Raw genomic sequence first — 21,175 nt, 5'->3', positions numbered from 1 at the left:
GACCATTTGAGTGAAATGAAATTAGTCATTTTGAAGATGACTATAATTGCCAGTGAAAAATTCAATCGAAAAGAGAAACGAAAAGACTAAATCTTTAAAAAAAAAAAAAAAAAAAAAAAAAAAAGATTTAACCGTTACAGTATCAAACAAATGTCCTGTTTTTTATTTCATGGGGGGGGGAGGGGAATTAGCGGCTTGGCTACTTGCACATGAAATATGTTTGATGTAAACACTGAAAGTAGGCGTGGACCCCATAACGCGTTAAACAAAATAATTCCATATCTCACTAAATACTTGTCCGATTGATTTTAAATTTTCAGATTAATAAGTCAAAGGTTCAAAGATCATTTTTAACTCATTGAAAAGTTGATATTTTTGTCGATTTTTCCGAAATTCTCAGGATTTACATGCCCCCTCTATAGTTTTTTTTATAAAGCTATTTAAACTGTTTGTATCATGTAGATCTTTTCCCTTCAAGCTTGTAACTTCAGAACCTGAGTGTTTACTGACAGAATTGCTTTAAAAACATATTTTTCTAATTCTATACTCAATGGAGAAACCATACACATGCGATATTTGTAATAAAACATTCAATCTGCGATCGAGTGTAAAAAGACATTTACGGTCGCATACCAAAGAGAAAATCTCACACATGCAACATTTGTGAAAAAAAAAATTTCTGAGATATAGAATTTAAGAAAGCATTCTCGAACACATACACAAGAGAAACCGTATGTGATTTTGGTAACAAAACTTTTCCTGAGATGGGGAATTTAAAGAGTACATTTACGGACTCATACGCAAGAGAAATCATTCACATGAGTTTTGTAACAAAGCTTTTGCGGAAAAGTTTAATTTAAGAGTACATTTAGGGACGTATGCGAAAGAGAAGCCATTCGCTTGTGACATTTGTAACATGAGAATTTCTCATTGCAATTCTTTAAAGAGGCATTTGCTGAAGCATATTATGAAGAATGAATAAATCGTACACTTAGTCGTATTTAGTAAAGCATTTCATCGGCTTTCAACATATCTTTACTGGTACATACTAAGAAAAACAATAATTTTATGTATTATGTAATTTAAAGATATTTCTTTAAATAAATAATTTGAACAATTTTTACTATACAACTAATGTAAACAAAAGTGTCTCCATTTTATTATTGTACGTTGATCTATAACTGGTTCCATTTTCTTCTTGATTTACAATTAAATATAAAATAAACTTATGAAAGTTTAGAAATATGTGTATGATTCGGTAATGGATTCTTTGTATCAAGAAGATTATGTTTCTTTTTTTTTCACAGAAGTGTGGCGATATAATAATGTATTTTTAACCATACAGTTTCTTTAATGTTTCATCCTGCTTTCTGAATCTGTATCTTACATTAAATTAAATTTTATATCATTGTTTATTATAAATTAATTCCTGGAATGCGAATAATTAAAATTTAGAATATATGTGCTTTTTATTCCATTGTAAGGACATTTAAAAAAAATTCCAGTGAATGAATAAAGGAAGTGAAAATCTTAAGTACTTATTTCAATTGATTTATATTCTCATATATTTTTTAGATTAAATTTTCGTATAAATGACCGTAAGAGAACTTTAAAAAAACACCGAGATTAATATTAAATATTAAGATCAAGTAGTATAAGGATTCTTAAAATTTCTATTTTCTTTCACTTTTTTTATTTACATGATGGTTTAACAACATGCATCTGAATATTGCGAATACGAATGTAAAATTTCGAACAATGTTGTGAGGAGGTTTATCAATATGGAATTTATTTTAATACTGTCTCGTGCATTGAATCTTTACAACGGTCGATTTAGATACTTTGTGGCAATTTTTATCCTTTGGGGGCAGCCAAATACGGGGATGAGAAGTTTCGGGTATGTGTATAAAAATGGTACAGAGTAGGTCAGCTACCCTCTACTGTGACAGGATGGGCTTCCTACGAGAAATGTTGTACCGTGACCGGTGACCCTTAACACTCGAGCAAAGTTCTTGCCTATGCTATCGCGTTGTTCCGATCATTCAGTATTTCCGTGTGCCTTCAAGTAGGTCAGAACAATTGTGTATGATTGCCTGATGGTTAAATAATGTGCATTCTAAGCTATTTTAATATGAATATAAAATTTGGTGTGCAGGAGTATGATATTGTAAAGACGTTTTTCAGTTATGCGATTTATTTAAAATCTTTTCCTGCCATCAAACTTTTTTTTTCTATACGAAAACTTTTTGTATCAAATGGTATTGTAAATTTGTCCTTAGTATATGAAAAAGAAGTTTAAATTTAAGTACAAAGTTAAAATTTAGCGTATAACCATGTGCTTTCTGTTTTGTCGTATAGATAATCTTTGTAATATTGTATAGTTGTTGAAAACAAATATTTATTTCAACAATCTTTAATTTTGAAGATTTTTGAAAGACAATGTAATATATTTGTCATTTTATCTTGTAAATAAAAGTATTATATAAAAAAGTTTTTAAAAATATCTTTTGCATTTGTTGTGTTTCTTAAAAAAATCTTGCATTTTGTATTCATTTCAGTTCTTGATTACATTCACGGATATTTATTTTTTTAGAATTTGTTGGGTGTTTGAAATTTCAAATTACTTTGCAAGGATATCTTCAAGTGTTATTTGATGTCATGAGCAGGATGTACAGTGCTCAAAAACTTTTTTAAGATGTTGAATTGCTCGTAATTAGTAGAAATAATTTCATGCACAATGAAATCATAAATTAATTAGAATAAATGTGCATTAAAAAAATTGTCATAAAGGATCACTGATGATGTCTGCTATAATTTAGTTTCTCTGATTATGTTCATAAATGGAATTGCAAACAGCACTCGTTATATCTGTTGATGTCTTTGAGATTCATTTCCTGCTCTTTATTCGCTGTCAGCAGTTAATACTGAATTTAAATTATTACATTTTAGTTGTATTCTCAAATGCATATTAAAGGGAGGGACGCAGTCTCAATTAAAAGGAACTTCATTACTCTTTTTTGTCATAATCATGTAACCACAATTCAGTTAAGATAGGTTTTTTGGGAATTCAAAATCAAGGCTGCATTAATTCAGATGTTTGGTAATATATATTAGTTTGAATTTTAAAAAGCTTTTGTTGCATCTGAAATCTTAGAACACGCACATGTATCCTTTTAAATAATTTTAAAGATTTTTTTTTATGCACGACTTTCGAATATATTCTAAAATTTGATTAAATGTATTACTAGTTATGGATAACAAGTTAGAACTCATGTTTCAATTATTGTTGCAACAATTTAAAATGGTTTCTGGAAATATGAAAATTTTTTAGTAAACTGCAGAAATAAGTATGCCGCTTTTTCACATTCTCGTACACGAAGTATAGAGAAAGTATTATAATTGCCGAAAAAATTCGAAGTCGAGATTTTGACAAATCTTATCTTAAACCTCCTTGATTTCAAAAAACATATTTTTGGAAAACGTCTGTCTATTTGTCTGGTTGTGACAAAGATTACTTAAAAACTCTTTGAGCTAAATGGGTAAAATTTGGATATGATCTTTACACCACATTTTTAGATTTCTATTAAATTCTGTGCAAAATCCGTTCAGAGGAAAGCGGTTTGTTTGCCTGTTCGAATATAAGTTAACTACAAAACGAAGAGAGATAAATCGATAAAATTCGGAAACAAATTTAACCTTTATATAGTAGATATCGACCGAATTTTGAGTCAAATCTATCGAAAGGGTGAATGTCTGTCGGTCTGTACTTTCAGAAACATGTAAACGCGATAACTCAAAAACTCAATGACTTAAGTATATCAAATTTGGTATGGACTTTTGAGACTACAAGTTTAGTTTTGTGTCGAATTTTTGTTTCAATCGATTGGGAAAAACTTGCAATGACTTAAATATACCAAATTTAGTATATGGTTTTAAGTTCAAGTAGTATATCTGTAGTAGTATTTGTAGTGCAAGTCAAATATATGTGTGTGTATGTTTGCGCTAGCGTGTGTGTAAAGAAGTCGGCATGATTAGAATCCTTAAGCCTTTAAACCGTGAGAAACGTTCATCATTAGCCGAGATATGTGGATGTCGAATGTATAACTGACAATGATAAATCCCCAGTGGGAAGTGGTCTCCTTAAAACCTTCTCGCGTACTCTCAAATTAAGGTGTTATCACAGAGAATGCCTTCCATGGCAATGGCGTAGAACAGTTACGAAATATTTATCTTTGATGTGAATTTAGGATTTTTACTGAATCTATTGTGCCATTCTTGCAGAGTCTTTTGGGGATTAATTCCTGGCATGCGTTTAATGGTATCCAAAAATCGAATTTGTGTTTTAGACATGTCATTTCCAACCATTTGAAACAAAACTACATTTGTAGTCACAAAATTCATGCCAAATTCGATATATTTAAGTCATTGCATTTTTGAGCTATGGCGATTACATGTTTCTGAAAGCGGTCAGACATGTAATCAAGGAGGTGACCGAGAGATAGTCATTCCCCTGCTCATATTTGGCCCAAACTTTGACAAGTGTTTATACTATAGACATTAAAACTGAGTAACTAATTTTATCTATTTATCTCTCTTTATTTTGTAAATATCGTGTTAATTTAGATTCGAATAGCCGAACAGACTGATTTCCTCTTAATAGATTTTGCTTAAAATTTAATAGAAATCTACAAATTTGGTGTAAATACCATAGCCAAATTTCATCCGTTTAGTTTTTAAGTGTTTTTGAGTTATTTTATCAACAAACAATAATAAAGAATAAAAAAAATAGACCACTGACGATTTTTTATACGCAGCATCAACTCTTCAAACATCCAAAACCCGATATTTTTTACACAGACAAATATTCCAAAAAACCTTTTATTAACAATTTTATTAGTTGAATCATCAGAAATAAATCATTGTTCCTCATCGTACAATGACGAGGATGATTGTGGAATTTTCCTATATTTGAAACTGCTCAAAAAGAGCACAAAATTGACTAACTTTTCATAATGTAAAAATGTGAAAGGGATTAGGATGGTGAACATTAAATCTAATTCTTGGAGCATAGGATTAAAAATCTGGGTGTTGTTGTTATTTTAATTATCTTTTAAATATAGGGTCATTTAAATGCTAATATAAAGATTAGAAATCAGCTAAGAACCATGGAATTTTGGAAGATTTGGCTCCATTCTCGATAATTTTAAAAATTTGCGTAATGCTAGAAGAATGTATTAGGTAATGCAGAATGGAAGCTCGAGGGAGATCTTAATTAAAATCAAAGCAGATGATAATGAAACTGAAGTAAGATTTCAGATCTACTTTTTGATTAAACTTTTTCTCTTTTTTAGTATGAGAATAAGCTAAAAGACACAATGTATTTTTGTATTTTCAGAAGTATCCTAAATGATCGAGTTCGATAGTAAGAAAAATTATATAATTTTTATCTCTGCTATTGCAAAACTTTGGAAGTTTTTATTATATTAATGAGTCCTTAATGATGATGAGTAACAAAATATTTGTTATTATAATATGAAATGGCTGAGAAGAGACTGCAGCTTTTGAATAATTTTGAATGTTGCTTTATAGTATGGCGAATTGAGGTGAGCAAGAATAGAACCTGGGACCTTGTGGTTCGCAGTCCAGTAACATGACCACGATACAGAAGTAATTGCTCGGGTAGCGTAGCTGTTAACTGGCTTTTAAGCTTTCACTACAGACTCTCCTTCCAGTGAGTCGAACAATATGGCTGTTGAGTGGTGATATATTAACTGTTGATTCTAATGCGCCTGTACCCATTTGAGTAGCGCCAAGCTTTATGGCGAGCGTGTATGGATGAATGGTTGCTGATGCTGTTGCTGCGTCAAGTGAGTCTGACGACTTTGCGTACCTGCGGCCTTTTTGTGCTGCTGCGTCAAGTGAGTCTCACGACTTTGGGTTCCTGCGGCCTTTTTGTGTTGCTGCGTCAAGTGAGTCTGACGACTTTGGTTTGCTGCGTCAAGTGATTCTGACGCCTTTGTTTGCTGTGGGTAGATGGCGCCACAACAGCTGTACGAAGGTTGACGGTTCATCGTCCGAGGTCACCAATGTGGCGAATTGGGATGAGCGAGAATAGAACCTGGGACCTTGTGGTTCGCAGTCCAGTAACATGACCACGATATAAAAGCAATTGCTCGGGTAACGTAGCTGTTAACTGACTTATAATCTTTCACTACAATAGGTACTACAAACTCACGACTATAGGAGGATTTTATTAGACCAACCGGACGAAAGTGTGAGATTTCACTTAAAAAAGGAGAAAACAACCAGTAAATAAAATGTGAAAATTTTTAAATGTGGAATCTAGAATTCTTAGCGTTTTCATCAAAATCAGCTTGTTCAGTATTGTCCTAGTGCAAAGAGACTGCTAATAATTTACAAGAAAATAAAAATAAAAATCCAAGCTAAAAAGATGCATGTATGATAATATTTGCAAAAAGTAATCAAAACACTTTATTTAAAAAAAATTAAAGCCTATATATTTTCTTGACTTCATGTTTAATTCGAGGAAAACCATTAATTGAAATATATGGTTGCTTATATTGCTATATAATTGAAATATATGATTGCTTAAGATGCGAACAACAGAGTGTACTATTATATAACGAGAAATTTTTCTGTATTTTATAGATTTCTTATTGTTATAATAATTTTTTCTTGAATAGTAATGTCTTTCACCTACGCATTCACACACAAATCATCATTCCAGTTGAAATTATTGAAAAAAAAAAATAAACATTTTCCTGCTATTTTTTTTTTCTCTATGTCGGGTATCAGACTGATTTCATTCTAGAAACAATAAATTATCAACGTAACTTCTTCATCTGAAAAAAGTAGTTGTTTTCTGTCTTTGCTAGGACCCTTGGACTGGACAGGAACCTCTGCAGTTCATGATAATTGTAGTTGGATTCGTTTATTTTCGGTTCGGAGCTATGAACCGGTTGAAGTGAACGATTGCTTACTGGCCGAAATAACATTTCGACAGGTTTTAGAGAAAAATATGATATAAGTTAAATAAGCCTTAAACGATTCCTTTCTGTTTTATATTTTAAGGGATGTTTTTTATTTTTTTAAGTGTTTTGCTTCATACAAAATTATTAAAATTTCTTGAATGCTTTAGGCATTTCCCTTCCTTATCAAGAAACAAAATAGGACTGTCAAATTTGGTAAGTTTACATAAGGGATGAAGTCTACATCATTAATGTATCCATTTATAAGTACATGAATTGCCCCATCGCACAATTGGTACCTTTCATTTCTAGCGCAAGAGACGCTTAGAATTCGAAATCAGAAATGTTATATTTTTCATTCGAAATCAGTAGAAAACGTTTCAGAATGCTGAAAGCCATCAGTTGTGTTATATAAACATTCATATTAAGAGAATTTCAAATAGGTAAAACAGAGAAATCTCGTGTGTGTTTTTCCGAGTGTTCCAGTTGGAAGGGCACGTATTGCTTCCGTTTCTGACTAATTAGATTTTTTTTTTTGCAGTGTTCTATTTTTGAACAAAAAACATTTTTATAGAATGCTTTATTATTTTAATTTTTTAATATAATGCAATTTCCACACTTAACATTGCCTTGAAAGTTTTCTTTCATATGTCAATTTTAAAAATTTAAGCCCTTGCAAATTTTAATATCTTTGTATTTTTTGGGAATAAATTATGTAAGAAAGAAAATTTCTTTTTTATTTGGTCAAAAACAAATCCCTGAGTTGAAGAAAACTCTAAAATCCATTTTCTTTGAAATTTGGTGTTACCTTGTTTCTAAAATTACAGCTCTGGCATAACTTTTGGATTAAACTGGTTGATCAAAAGGTTTCAGAAAAAATCAAAAACAATTCTCTTGCACTTTTTCCCCCCTGCCTTACAATACAAGGACTCTAAAAACTGAAAATCTGTGTACTTAAGATATTCATGATCTTATCCAAAGTTCTTAATTTTTATGCCGTTGCAAAAAGCAATAGTTTATTAGGGTGTATGCAATAAAGTACTGGAAAGACATGTGTCTTGTATGTATTAATCTATTTCTGCAAATGTAACTAAGTGAGGATCGAACTTTTGCTTTTTAATACAGTTTAGAAAATTATTTTCATTCTTTTTTGTGAACAAACATCCATTGAAAAAGAATTAAGTATTAATTAAAATACTGAAGTGGAAAATTTGAATGAAAAATATCATATGTTTCATAACATGTAGTCTGGGATCCATTCAATAAACATTGCTGAAGAACTGAGAATATTAGCAATATTAGCCCATTTAAAATATTGCTTATTTTTGGGAAAGCAGATAGCAAAAGAAATAGTTAGCTGTCAATGACATGAAGAAAGTCAGACTCTGATTTTTTAATCTCTATCTGGAAAAAGAAGAAATTCTCATAAAAAAAGGAAGTGGCAGAAATTGAATGTAAAGCTGAATATTGTTTGACAAGCCAGAAACTAATCTAATAATCTTGCTAAGAAAATCTAATGAGTTTGGAAAAGTTATCAATGAAAAAATTGAAAGTATTTGGAAAAATAATTGATAAAAAAACATTTTATTTACTTATTTAATAAAATCAATAATATATTCTATATTTATTTATGTTCTTAAACTTTTTCAAGGAATTGTGGTTTTAATAAAATAACAGTCTTTTCAAACAGATCTTTTTTGATAATAATGTTATTGAAATGACTTTTTTTTCTTACACTTCTAACTGTAGTGCAATTAATTAATTAAAGATATGTAATAACAGTCTTTAAAATTTTTCTAATGAAACTTTCATAAAAACATTTTAAATAATCCAGTTTAAATATTGGTGAAAAATATTCAGTAATTTCCTGTAGTATTTCATGTTTATATTTTTATAAAATTGGATACTTACTTAGTTAATACCCAACTTAATTTATTTCATTTAATCATAATTCTGTAATAATAAAATTCTATGTGAATGTTAGTTTTTATTTTTTCTTTAAAGGTGCTTAAAAGGTATTTATAAAGTAGTTATCTTTTAAGATAAAATTAGTTTACACACCATGGACTACCTCTCTCTTGAAAATTTTATGTATCTATATATAATGTACTATAGATTGAAAAATTATTTGTAGAAATTGTAATACTTTTTAATTAACGGTGAAGGATTGGCATTTTGTTGGTGAAAATATGATTTGCTTTCTGTAAACTTTGTATAAACATTGTAAACAGATGCTTGTTTTCCTCTTGTAAGGTTGCAATGCCAATTTGGTTTTTGTGATATATTTGGAGAGTTTTGGCTCTTTTACCATTAGTTAATAAGTACCAAAATTATTTGCTATAACAATTAATGATTCAATATGTTATATAATTTATATAACGTTCAAATTAATATATTATTTAAATTTTCTTCTTTTTGCAATCAACATAAAAACTACATATTGAAAAAAGATTATGAATTAAATAACTATTTTTTTCCCCTTTTCTTTTTATGAATACTATTTTGTGCATTGAATGTTCTTATTAAAGATATATATATATTTCTTTATGTTCATATTTTTTATAAAGAATTTGAATATTTTTTAATACTTAATTTAACAAGAATATCTTGATGCATTGAATTATTTGTCATTGAAAGAAAACTCGTTAAACAAATGCAAAATGTTTAACTTTAACATTCTTCTTTATTATTTTCTCATTGTTTACACTTTATCTATTATAAAACATAGTCAGTGTTAATTTGTTTATTTCTGTCTAGGAAATAAAAGAAAAATCAAATATAAAAGCTGAAGTTCTTTATTTTGTGAAACTATAAATTAGTTAACATTTGACTGAAATAACAACACTTGCCATTCATACATCTTTTTTTAAGGAATCCTACTGCATATCTGATTAACAAATGCAAATCTTTGCTAATCACCCTCCCTAAATAAAAAGTGTGCTAATATTTGCATACAAATATAGATAATACATACATACTAATATTTACAGTACATAATGGGAATTTTTAATGCATTATTTTCGTCTCTTTGAATTTCTAGGTCTTTTAACAATTTTGAAACTTGTTTGTGTTTCTTAAAATATTACTTTATTTATTTTTATTTAATAATAAAAATGCTTTGTTTTTAGTCGTGTAACATTTTGACCACATACTTACAAAAAGAGAACACATTATCGTTTGCTAATAAATAAATGAAAATGCTGTTGCCTTCATTTGTATTATTTTGATATGATCTATTGAGTCAAATTCATTTATTTTCTATCAAAAAAAGAGTAAACAGAGTTATGTAGCAATGGACATAATGATAATTTTTTTAGGTCAGAAGAAGTTATGTAAATAATATTGCTTAACAATTATACCAGCAAATTATTTTGATTGTTGAAAAAAAAAATGCATATATATTTTTTATTTTTTGGGGGATATATGAATGTGCATAATTCTTATTATTTAACAAAATATATTGATGGAAATCTGGATTCCATTTACTTGTAAAATAATTATTCTATAAATTAATTTGAAAGAATTTATATCATACTTTAAAGTGGAGTTGCTGGAAGATCTTTTATTACTTTACACATTCCTAAAATTTGGACCATAAAATATTAATGTTAAATTCAGTCATATGCTAACAGAATAGTTAAGTGTTAAATAAATAATTTTCTTACATTCTCTTAACTGATACAAAAATTGTTATTAATTACCTTAACTTTTTATTTAAAATGTTACATATTTATATAAACTGCAGATGCATAGCATCTTTATAACTCCTTAAAAATTCCTGTCTTACAACAGTTCTTATATAAGAGTCTTAAAAGTGCTTATTTATTTTTATACAAATGGCTATTTCTTCTGTAGGTTAAAAAAAAAAACAAAAAAAACCCTGAATTTCCTTATGCTAGACCTGCCAAATTATTTAAATGTATTGCCTTTTCGATGTCTGATTTTTCATCTCTTGCGAAATGCCGATGAGTCTGAAAGTTGTAAAAAATTTTTTCCTCAGGTAAGGGAAATGCTAATAGTATGCAAAAATTATATCCCTTTCATTGTTTTGAAGAATTATCTTGGTTAGGAATGTTGGAAGGTTGTGTCTTGGCTCTTTTAGTTGCTTTTGCATATCTGGGTAGCGAAAAATAATTTATTTTCAGGGATAATTTTGTGTGTTCTTGAAAATGGCATAAGTTAGTTTTTAATTGACCTTCAGTTTGCTGTTGCTATTCTGAAATTGGTTATTTCTTTATAGATCATTTATTTATTGTATATCAACATTATTATTAATATATATTTTTTAATATTAAGTACAAGTGAATTTGATCTCTTTACAGAAATATGAATCTTTCTTGGAAAAGGAAATTGCTGAAATTGAATGCAAAGCTAATGCACTAACTGAACAAACCAATGACTTTTCTTTACTAAAAAAAGTTTAATGCATTATGAAAAGCTACTTGTAGGAAAACTGAACATATGAATGAGTTAGGTAGTAAAATTTCAAAAAGAAATAGAAAATTATTTACAAAGCTATCAAAATTTGCAGATTTTAATATCTTAGATTTGTTTACTTGTGCTCCAAACCTTCATTTTTCTTTTTCTTTCAAGGAACCAAGATGTTAATGAAGTGGAAGCATAATATTTTTTCTTAATGCAAGTAATTGTAGTGTAATAAAGTAATTATCATTTACTGGTGATAATCTCTGTTAGATAATTCTCCAACTGGATGAATTTTATTTTAACATATAATTTTATTATCAGTATTAATTACGTTGATTATCTATGTTATATTCATATAAAACTGAATACTTTTTTTGCCCAATCTTGTAATTTTCATCAAAACTCTTAATTCTGTCTTTAAAATGATTTCATTAATGTTAAAGCTTATTTCTTCTCTAAAGTGTTTAAAAGGTCCTTATAATTCTTATCCTTACTTTTAATGATAAAGTTACTTTTGTCTGATATGGGAGTTTATTCGCTATTCCTTAAAAGTGTTTGAAACTACTATTTTATCCTGTTGAACAATTTATCTTGGTCATAATTTGCTTATATAGTTAAAATTCTGATGATTATTTTTTATAAAGTTTAATTTCTTGTATTTATTTTAATTTGTATATACATTCCTTGAGAATAATTCACACAACATTACATGAATTGCCTTATGGAGTTCCAGATTGCGGGCCAGAACTGCTCCAGAATAACCTGCGTGAAAAGCACAAAGTATCAACATTTTTATGAAACATAGAATGCTTCTATGCTGATTCTATGTAAATTCTATGCTGATTCTATGTAAATTCATGTAGTGTAGGATCAGCCAAATTTACTGTTACTGAAGGTCAAACGGTTATTATTGACCTGCAACTTTCAAAACATTGATAAATGACATTTGAGCTTGTGCCTATCATAGAAACAGAAATGTATAATCGTAAGTAGTTTGTTCTTGTTCGTCTGAGAGTATGGAACACTGTACTCATGTACTTGTAATCTTTATGCATCATTATGATGCATTCAACATTTACATACTGTTAAAAACCAAATCTCCCAACCTGAATTTTGCTTCCCATCACTATTTGTGTTGCACCTTGTGCTACAGATTTTGCTTTGCGAACCGGCTATATTATATATATATATAATATGGCTTCATGGTAATTTCCGGTTTCTTTCGTGAATTATTGATTTATAAATTTTCAAATATCTGTGTTTCAAAATACATAATTTCGCATTGATTCTGAAGATTTTTTGAAAAATGAAATATTTCTATTGAACCAAAATCAACTTATTATGCTCCTCTATAATTTATACATCAATTGGCAAATGACTAATTAAATAAGGAAACTAAAGAAATATATATATGTAAATGTCTTGGCCTAATTTCACTTAATAATTTTTTTTTTTTTTTTTTAGATTTCAAATATGCATTATGAGAAAACGTGACACATGGTACCAGGATGATTAAAACAGCTATTGAATCTTCACATTTTTCTGAATGAAAATGTTTGCATTCTGAATGACATCTATAAGGAGAAATGACCATTTCAATGCCCACACTACCAGACTGCTATAAACAACATATAGGGCAAGGAATCAAGTATCATGGAATGAAAAAGAGTAATTTCACATTTACCTCACTCTAAAAGTTTTTATTTGCATTATATTATTATTCCTTATTAATGCATATCTGCTTATATTATTACATTTATCTAGGAAAGGGAAGCTTCATATAATCCAAGCAATAAAACATATTTGCAAAAATTACATTCAAATATATCTTTTTATTGTCCTAATGGGAAAATCTTATGCCATCCATATATGTTTAAAAACACAAAAACAATTAGCATGTTTGCGTCATTAAAATTCTGTTTCTCTTTAAGCTTGTGATTCTGGACTTGAGTGGTTATGGACAGAATTGCAATAAAATACATTTTTCTAATTCACTCAATGGAGAAACTGTATGCAATATTTGTAATAAAACATTCACTCTGATCTAGTGTAAAAGAACATTTACGGTCGCATAGGAAAAAGAAATTGTATGCATGTGACATTTGTAACAAAGTCTTTTCTCTAATGGAGATTAAGAGAATATTCAAGAGCTCATAGAAAACTATATTCATGTGATTTTTGTAAAAACGCTTTTTCCAGGAAGGAGAAATTAAGAATACATGTGCAAACTCATACACAAGACAAACCGTACAAATGTGAGTTTTGTGACGAAGCATTTTCTGAGAAAGGGAATTTAAAATTTGTTTTTGTTGTTGTTACTTTTGGCACTTTACAACCCACTGACAGATCTGTCAGCGATTTAATCGAAGTGATTTTGCCAATTTTGTTTTTTCAGTACGGCCAAGAGTACGACTTAGCTATTTCATATGTCACATTCGCTTGCACAACCCCTTTTTACAGGGGGGCACATTCATACACCTCACAGAAGAAGAACAACCATGCCCGAATCAGGACTCAAACCCGGGATGCCCAGATCACGGGGAAGACTTGCTACCCCTATGCCAGGACGCCGGCTATTTAAAATGCTCCCCCCCCATCTCTTTTGAATTTTAAAGTACAAAAATTACGTATGCATATGCAGAAGAAACCTATAAATTGGATATTTGTAACAAATCCTTTTCAGACAAGAGGATATATACAGATGTAGTTGAAAGGAAAACCACATACATGTGCCATTTGTAATATAGCATTTTCTAGGCAGTTTGATTTAAAAAGACATTTATTATCACACACCAAACAGAAGCCATATATATGTAACATTTGTAATAAAGTCTTTTCCCATTAAAAGAATTTAAGAGTACATTTATGCATACACACACAAGAGAAAGCATATTTCTGTGACACGTAACGAAACCTTTTATTCTAAGTCGAATTTCAGACTACATTTTCAAATTGAATATGAAAGAGAAACCATTTGCATGGGATGTTTGTAATTTAAGATTTTCTCATTCCACTACTGTAAAGAAGCATTCTTAGAAGCACATCATAAAGAATAAGTAAACCTTACATTTTGTAATGTTTTTCAAAACATTACAAAAAAAAGTATTTTTTAAATAAATAATTTCTGCAATATATGAGATAAATATTGTAAACAAGAGTACTCACAATTTATTGCTGTATATGTGCATATAACTTGTGTCAATGGTCTTCTGTGATGCTTTGTATCTTTTTCATTTACAATTAACTATAAAATAAAATTATAGAAGCTTAGAATTGACATGTCCATGTGTGATTTGATATTTGAATCAAATTATTAAGAAGAATTATGAAACAAAGAAAAAGAAACTTATGTATCTTTAAGAAAATTATGCTCTCTCTCCCTCTCTCACTTTTTAATCAAAATATGGTGATGTAATAAAGTTTTTAACTACATTATTACAAAAGCTTAGAATTGATGTATTCAAACTTTCATGTATATGATTTGATAATTGATTCTGTTTATTAAGAATACTTTGCTCCCTTTTCCACCAAAGTATGGTGGTGTAATGATGTTTTTTTACCATGCAGCTTTTTTAACCTTTTTCCTACCTTTTGAATTTATATCATATTAAACCAAGCTCTATTGAAGCCTTTCTTATAAATTTTTTCTTGGAATGCGAATGATTAAACTTTAGAAGATATTTGTTTTCTTATTTCATTTTAAAGTCATTTAACAAAATTTATAATGATAAATAAAGTGAAGATCATGAGATAATAGACTTAAGTATTTATCCCATTTCTGTCATTTAAACCAATAATATTTTTTAATTAAATTTTTTGTGTTGAAATTCAATTTTATAATCTTACAAGAGAATATGAGGTCATTATTGAATACCAAGATCAGTAAATATAAGAAGTCTGAAAACTTATGATAATTTCATTGACTATTTACTTGCATGATGGTTTAACAATAATATGCTGTGTATTATTATATAGATCATTTTTGACTGTGATATTATATAATGCTAGAAAGCAAAGGTTTAATTCAACTTTTTTGATTTTCAATGTTTCTGAAAGACATTGTGTTATCTTATGTTTTGATATTTTATTATTAATAAAAAGTATTATATATATATATATAAATATGTATATGTAATGATATTTTAAACTCTTAATTTAGACCATAGTAAAATATTCTCTTATTTTGTGATCCAATTCCACTTTCGGTTTAATTAATTCCTCTGTAAAAAATAATGCGCCATCAGAACTACATTTCAAACGAAAGTGATACTTTGGTACCCTTGAAAAGGTGTCAAAGGTAATTTCCCTCAGCGCGTGGCCGGAAATCCTATGTTATATAAGGCTAGTGATCATCTGTTCACCCCTTTTTTGCTTCTGCTTTACTTTTACAAATTATCTTTACATATTATTTATATACTTTTACATATATCTTTACATATTATTTAGCCGGCAAGATTCGAAAACATTATATATATATATTTATATTTACACAAAAATATACAAATTTCAAATATTATATATATATATATATATATATATATAATATTTGAAATTTGCATTTATTTTGTTTCTTAAAAAAAAAGTCTTGTCTTATATTCATTACAATTTTCAGCTGAATTCATGAATATCTTTTATAATTAAATTTGTTGTGTGTTTTTAATTTTATATTGTCCTGCAAGAATACCTTCAAACATTATTTGTTGATCAAGTCAAGTTGATTTGAAGTCTCAAATTAATTAGAAGAAATACAAAAATGTCTTCTTTTATCATAAATGATTAGTATGATAGGAATTGTTATCTAGTTTTTCTGATATTATTAACAGAAAGAATTGCAAACTGCAATTTTTATGACTGTCAGTATTTGTCTGTATCGTTGACTACTCTTGTCATCTGCAGCTGTTATTGGATTAAATTTTTAACATTTTATATTCATAAGAGGGAAATACTCTCAATCAAGAAACTGCTTTCTTCTTTTTGACATTATATGTACCAATGACTCTGCTAAGATAGGTTTTTGGAAATTAAGACTAAATTAATTCTGATATTAATTAATACATTTGCTACTTTGAATTTTTTTAAAAATTGATTATATCTTAAATGCACGTATGCATGTCTTCTGAGATATTAAGCTAAGCTTTTTTTAATGTACAATTTCCAAAAATATTCTAAGTTTTGAATAGACAGATTACAATTAACTGTAGGTGCTAAAATTAATAAAGATTAAATTACTATTTTGGTGATGTAAATTTGTTTCTTAAAATATAAGCAGCATTTAGTAAATTGCAAAGATAATTGTAGCACTTTTTTTTCGTCTTTGACATGACATGACATCTTAGGCAATTTTCATTTGACAAGTAATGGTTGACATGTTAAAAAAACATATTTTAGAGTCTGATTCATGTTCATAACTCCAAGACCGACAGATGGTCAACCATTTGACCGTTTTGGTTCAAACTTTGATATGAATCTATATTTTAGATGCTAAAATATAGATTCATATACCAAATTTTATCTGCATAATTCTTTGCATTTTATAGTCATTGAATTCATTTGTACTCGAACACCCTGTGAATGGATTTTGTTCAAAATTCGATAGAAATCTACAAATTTAAATAGTCCATATACCAAATTTCATAGGTGAAGACCTTTTTCAGTTATTGTGTTTACAGATGTATAGACACAGACTGGCAGACATAATGCTAAAAGTTATGGCATTTTGGACTTGAGGAGGTCTGAAACAAAGAGATTCGTCAAAATTTAAAGTTTCAGTTTTTTGATGATTATAATACTTCATCTATATTTCATTTATGATTAAGTAAAAGTGAAGTATTACATATTGTAACAGTCATAGGTAAAGCTTTTATTGCTATCACATTATTCAATATTTATTGCAAAATAAATGATATCAGATCACAAGTATTAAAAAAAAAAAAGCATTACATTTTAAATATTTTTTTACAGCAAATATTTTCTATGCTTTTTTATTTATTTATTTACTTTGCAAATGAAAATGAATTTTATCATCAAAAAGGCAATAATTTAAAATTATTTTTTATACATGGCTTTAATTATTTTTAATTTTTACTGGTACTGTGATTTAATATACATATATATATATATATATATATAAAAGAAAAATTTAAACGTCCCTTTAAATATTTTCCCCATAAAATGTTTAGAACAAGTTAATTAAAAGAAACAATTTTCAAATATATGAAACAGATTTGTTCCATATTTTTTTAGCTTTCCTGGGGAATATTTTTGAGTTTAATGATAAATATTTCTGTTCAGTTGGTGTATTATTTATTTAAGTATTTTTAAATTTCTGGATATCTTGTATTTGAACTTCTTTTCTGTATTATCACAGTTTTCAAAATAAGGATTTTGTATTTGTATTCATGCTAAAAATCTAAAAAAAAAGAAATCATTTCTATTTTTATTGCTCAATGAAACCAAACGATCTTATATTTACGTAGATTTTTATTTGTATCGGCAAATTATGAATTAAATGAATAAATCAATATATAAGTATTTTAAATAAGTTTAACTATTTTATCTCGGAATGTATTTCAGCATTAACATTTTTTTTTTTTTTTAGATTTCAGATTTGCATTATGAAGATATGCGATAAACTGTGCCATGACATTCTGAACAACTATTGAGTCATCAAGTCTTTCTGAACATATTCAAGAACATTTAGAAGGTTTGACTATTCCAAGATCCATATGACAGTCTTGCAAGGAATTGAATAACAGGATTTTAAAAAATAATAATTTCCTTATTACATCAACTTAGAAATATTGAATTATACCATATTTTATTTATTCATTCATCCATATTTCCGGATATTGTCATATACTTATTTTAAAGAGAAAAGTGCAGTCCCCACTCTGTAAAACATATTTTCAGAAATTATATTTAAAGATGTCTCAATTCATCTAATTTTGATATTTAAATTCAATTTTGCCAATCATTTATGTTCAAAGAAAGTCAGTTTATTTGCATTATTAAAATTTGGAATAGATGCTGGTACTAAAGAGAATATTCTACTTGTGATTTCTGAATTTGAGTGTTTACAGAAAGAATTGTTTGAAATGGGAATTTTTCTGATTGCATAAACAATGGAGAAACCACATGTATGTGACATATGTGAAAAAACATTTTATCGCCGGCCAGATTTAGTAAGACATTTACGGTCGCATACACAAGAGAAACCTTATGCATGCAACATTTGTAACAAAGCTTTTTCCGTGAAGGGGAATTTAAGAGTACACTTGAGGACGCATACACAAGAGAAACCATACAAATGTGATATCTGTAACAAAGCTTTTTCTGGGAGGGGGAATTTAAAAGTACACTTACGAATGCATACGCATGAGAAGCCATATACATGTGACTTTTGTAACAAAGCATTTCCCTATAAGAAGAATTTAATAAGACATTTACGTATCCATACACAAGAGAAACCGTATACATGTAGCATTTGTAACAAAGCTTTTTCCGAGAAGGGGAATTTAAAAAAACACTCGCATGTGCATATGCAAAAAAACAAATAAAAAAACCCATAATCATGTGATGTTTATAGCAAAGCCTTTTCTACAAAGTTGAATTTAAAATTGCATTTTCAGATGCATACAAAAGAGAAACCAATTGCATGTGATTTTTAAATTAAAGCATTCTGTATTGCACACCATTGTAGACAGAAGACAATTATAAAAAAGGAATAAGCCATTCATTTGGGATGTTAATAAAACATTTTCTACAAGAGCATTTCAATAAACAAATACTAAGAGTCTTTTTTTTTTTTTTTTTACTGGCACATACTGAGATACTATTTCTGTTACATACATGATTTAAATATATTTTTTAAATAAATAATTTATACAATATATAAGATAAGACAGTGAAAATGAATAATTTATAAATGATGAAAGTCCCACTATATATGTTGAGGAATAAATTGCCTGAAACCCAGACATCTGCCTTCATTCTATTACTTAACAATCTTCCATTGATTCATTTAGATTCTAGATGCATAAGGAAGAACTGTTACTTTTTAATTAATAATAAAGCATTTAATTGCAAGGATTCTTTAAGGATACATTCACAGTCCTACTCTGAATGGAAATTAAACAACTACGAAATATGAACTAAAATGTTTTGTGCATTAATGGTTAATAATTAACATAAAGTTAAAGATTAACCTAGAAAAATTATTATTGTAATAAATAAATGGTAAGGAATGTGTATCCTTAAGGACTGAAAAATTTTTAATTAAAATGTCTTAAAATAATTTTTTGTTCTAATAATTTTGTTTTGCATGACAAAAACATAAATTTGTTTTTTTATTACATTGTGAAACATTTAAATGGATATTTATAAGTCAATTCCTCATTATCAACAAGATTTTGTATATACATATTTGCCGATATATTTTGCATGTACAAATGTATATTGACAAAAATTTGTATTGTAAAAAAAAAAATTGCTCCTATCTTATTACTGCATGTGTGCCTAGAGCATTTAAGTTTTCTTCTAGGATGTCTTGTAGCTTCTTGATTTATAAGGAGCTGTAAAATAAACTTATGAAAGTTTAGAATTAACATATGTATGCTATATATATGATTCAATAATTGATTTTGTTTGTTAAGAAAGATATGCTTCCTTTTTCATTCATATATGATAGTGTAACTTCATGTTCTTAGTGATGCAATTTCATCCATATATCTTTCCGCTTTTTAAATCTGTATCATATATAAAATCAAGTTTTATTGTTATGTTTCTTATAAGTTTGCCTTTGAAATATGAATAATTAAAAATCAGAAAATTAGAATTAGGTTCTAGATTTCTGAATAATTAAAATTTAGAAGATTTGTTTTATTGTAAAGTCATATAACAAAAATTGTAATCAAGAATTATTAAGTGAAGATCATGAGATAATAGACATGTAATTTTATTTGAATTATCATTTAAATTTACATATATTTTATTAATCAAGCTTTTGAATAAATGTCTGACTTTATAGATAATATTGTAAGAAAAGTTACAAAAAATCTTTGGCGTTTTGTTGCATATTATTTCTGGCATTTTATCGAATAAATAAAAGTATTATATTTTGCATATCAAAATCGTTGAATATCAAGACCAGCATTTTGAGTTACTATTTACTTACATGATGGTTTAATAAAATACATCTAAATTTTAAATCTCGAATTTATTAATAAAAGTATAAAATCTGATATGCTGAAGTATGAACTTGTAAAAACGTATTTCATTTATAAAATTGATTTAATGGTTTCTTTCCTTAATTCTGTGTCTTTTATCAAATCTGTTTCATTTTTTTTATCAAACAGTTCTTTTAAATTTACCTTTGGTATATGAATATAAAGTTTAAATTAAAATTTAGAATTCATTTACATATATGCTATATTTTTTGTTGAAGAAATTATTTTTATCTATAATATTATATAACAGTAGAAAGTACATTTAATCAAACTTTCTTAGCTGTAAAGATTTTCAAATGGGAAAATCCCATAAAAACAATATATAATGTTTGTTTTTCTCCAGTTTTGCATTTGTTTCCTATTTAGTAAAAAATCCTTAGTCATTTTGTTGTATATTATTTTTGGCTTTTTATCATGTAAATAATAGGATTATATAACTTTTTAGAGAATGTTATCTGTTTCATAAAAAAATCTTATTTTATATATTTATTTTATTCTTTATTGAATTCAAGGATATTCTTCAAACTTAATATTGCT

General features: G+C 27.8%; 1 protein-coding gene and 1 long non-coding RNA gene across 2 annotated transcripts; both read left to right on the top strand.

The window, feature by feature from the left end:
• The first annotated feature begins 550 nt into the window (after positions 1–550).
• Positions 551–20,231, top strand: LOC129987730 (gastrula zinc finger protein XlCGF7.1-like). Its single transcript, XM_056095675.1, has 3 exons — positions 551–663; positions 13,614–13,764; positions 18,542–20,231. The coding sequence occupies exons 1-3, from the start codon at positions 551–553 to the stop codon at positions 18,968–18,970; spliced, it is 693 nt and encodes a 230-aa protein (XP_055951650.1). The 3' UTR covers positions 18,971–20,231.
• LOC129988431 (uncharacterized) lies at positions 7,018–18,514 on the top strand. The gene is made up of 3 exons (XR_008785650.1): positions 7,018–7,205; positions 12,879–13,082; positions 18,013–18,514. It is a non-coding gene; the product is annotated as an uncharacterized LOC129988431 (long non-coding RNA).
• Positions 20,232–21,175: the final 944 nt, after the last annotated feature.

This window comes from Argiope bruennichi, chromosome 10 (assembly GCF_947563725.1).
Source record: "Argiope bruennichi chromosome 10, qqArgBrue1.1, whole genome shotgun sequence".
In the NCBI taxonomy this organism is placed as follows: domain Eukaryota; kingdom Metazoa; phylum Arthropoda; class Arachnida; order Araneae; family Araneidae; genus Argiope; species Argiope bruennichi.
This window is presented reverse-complemented; position numbering and strand designations above follow the sequence as displayed.

Excerpts from the sequence above, each read along its gene's own strand:
- LOC129987730 (XM_056095675.1), top strand. The coding sequence starts at position 551 with ATGGAGAAACCATACACATGCGATATTTGTAATAAAACATTCAATCTG. Across the intron at positions 664-13,613 it reads ATCTCACACATGCAACATTT|GAAGGAGAAATTAAGAATAC; the intron begins GTGAAAAAAAAA and ends CGCTTTTTCCAG. Across the intron at positions 13,765-18,541 it reads TACAACCCACTGACAGATCT|AAACCACATGTATGTGACAT; the intron begins GTCAGCGATTTA and ends TAAACAATGGAG.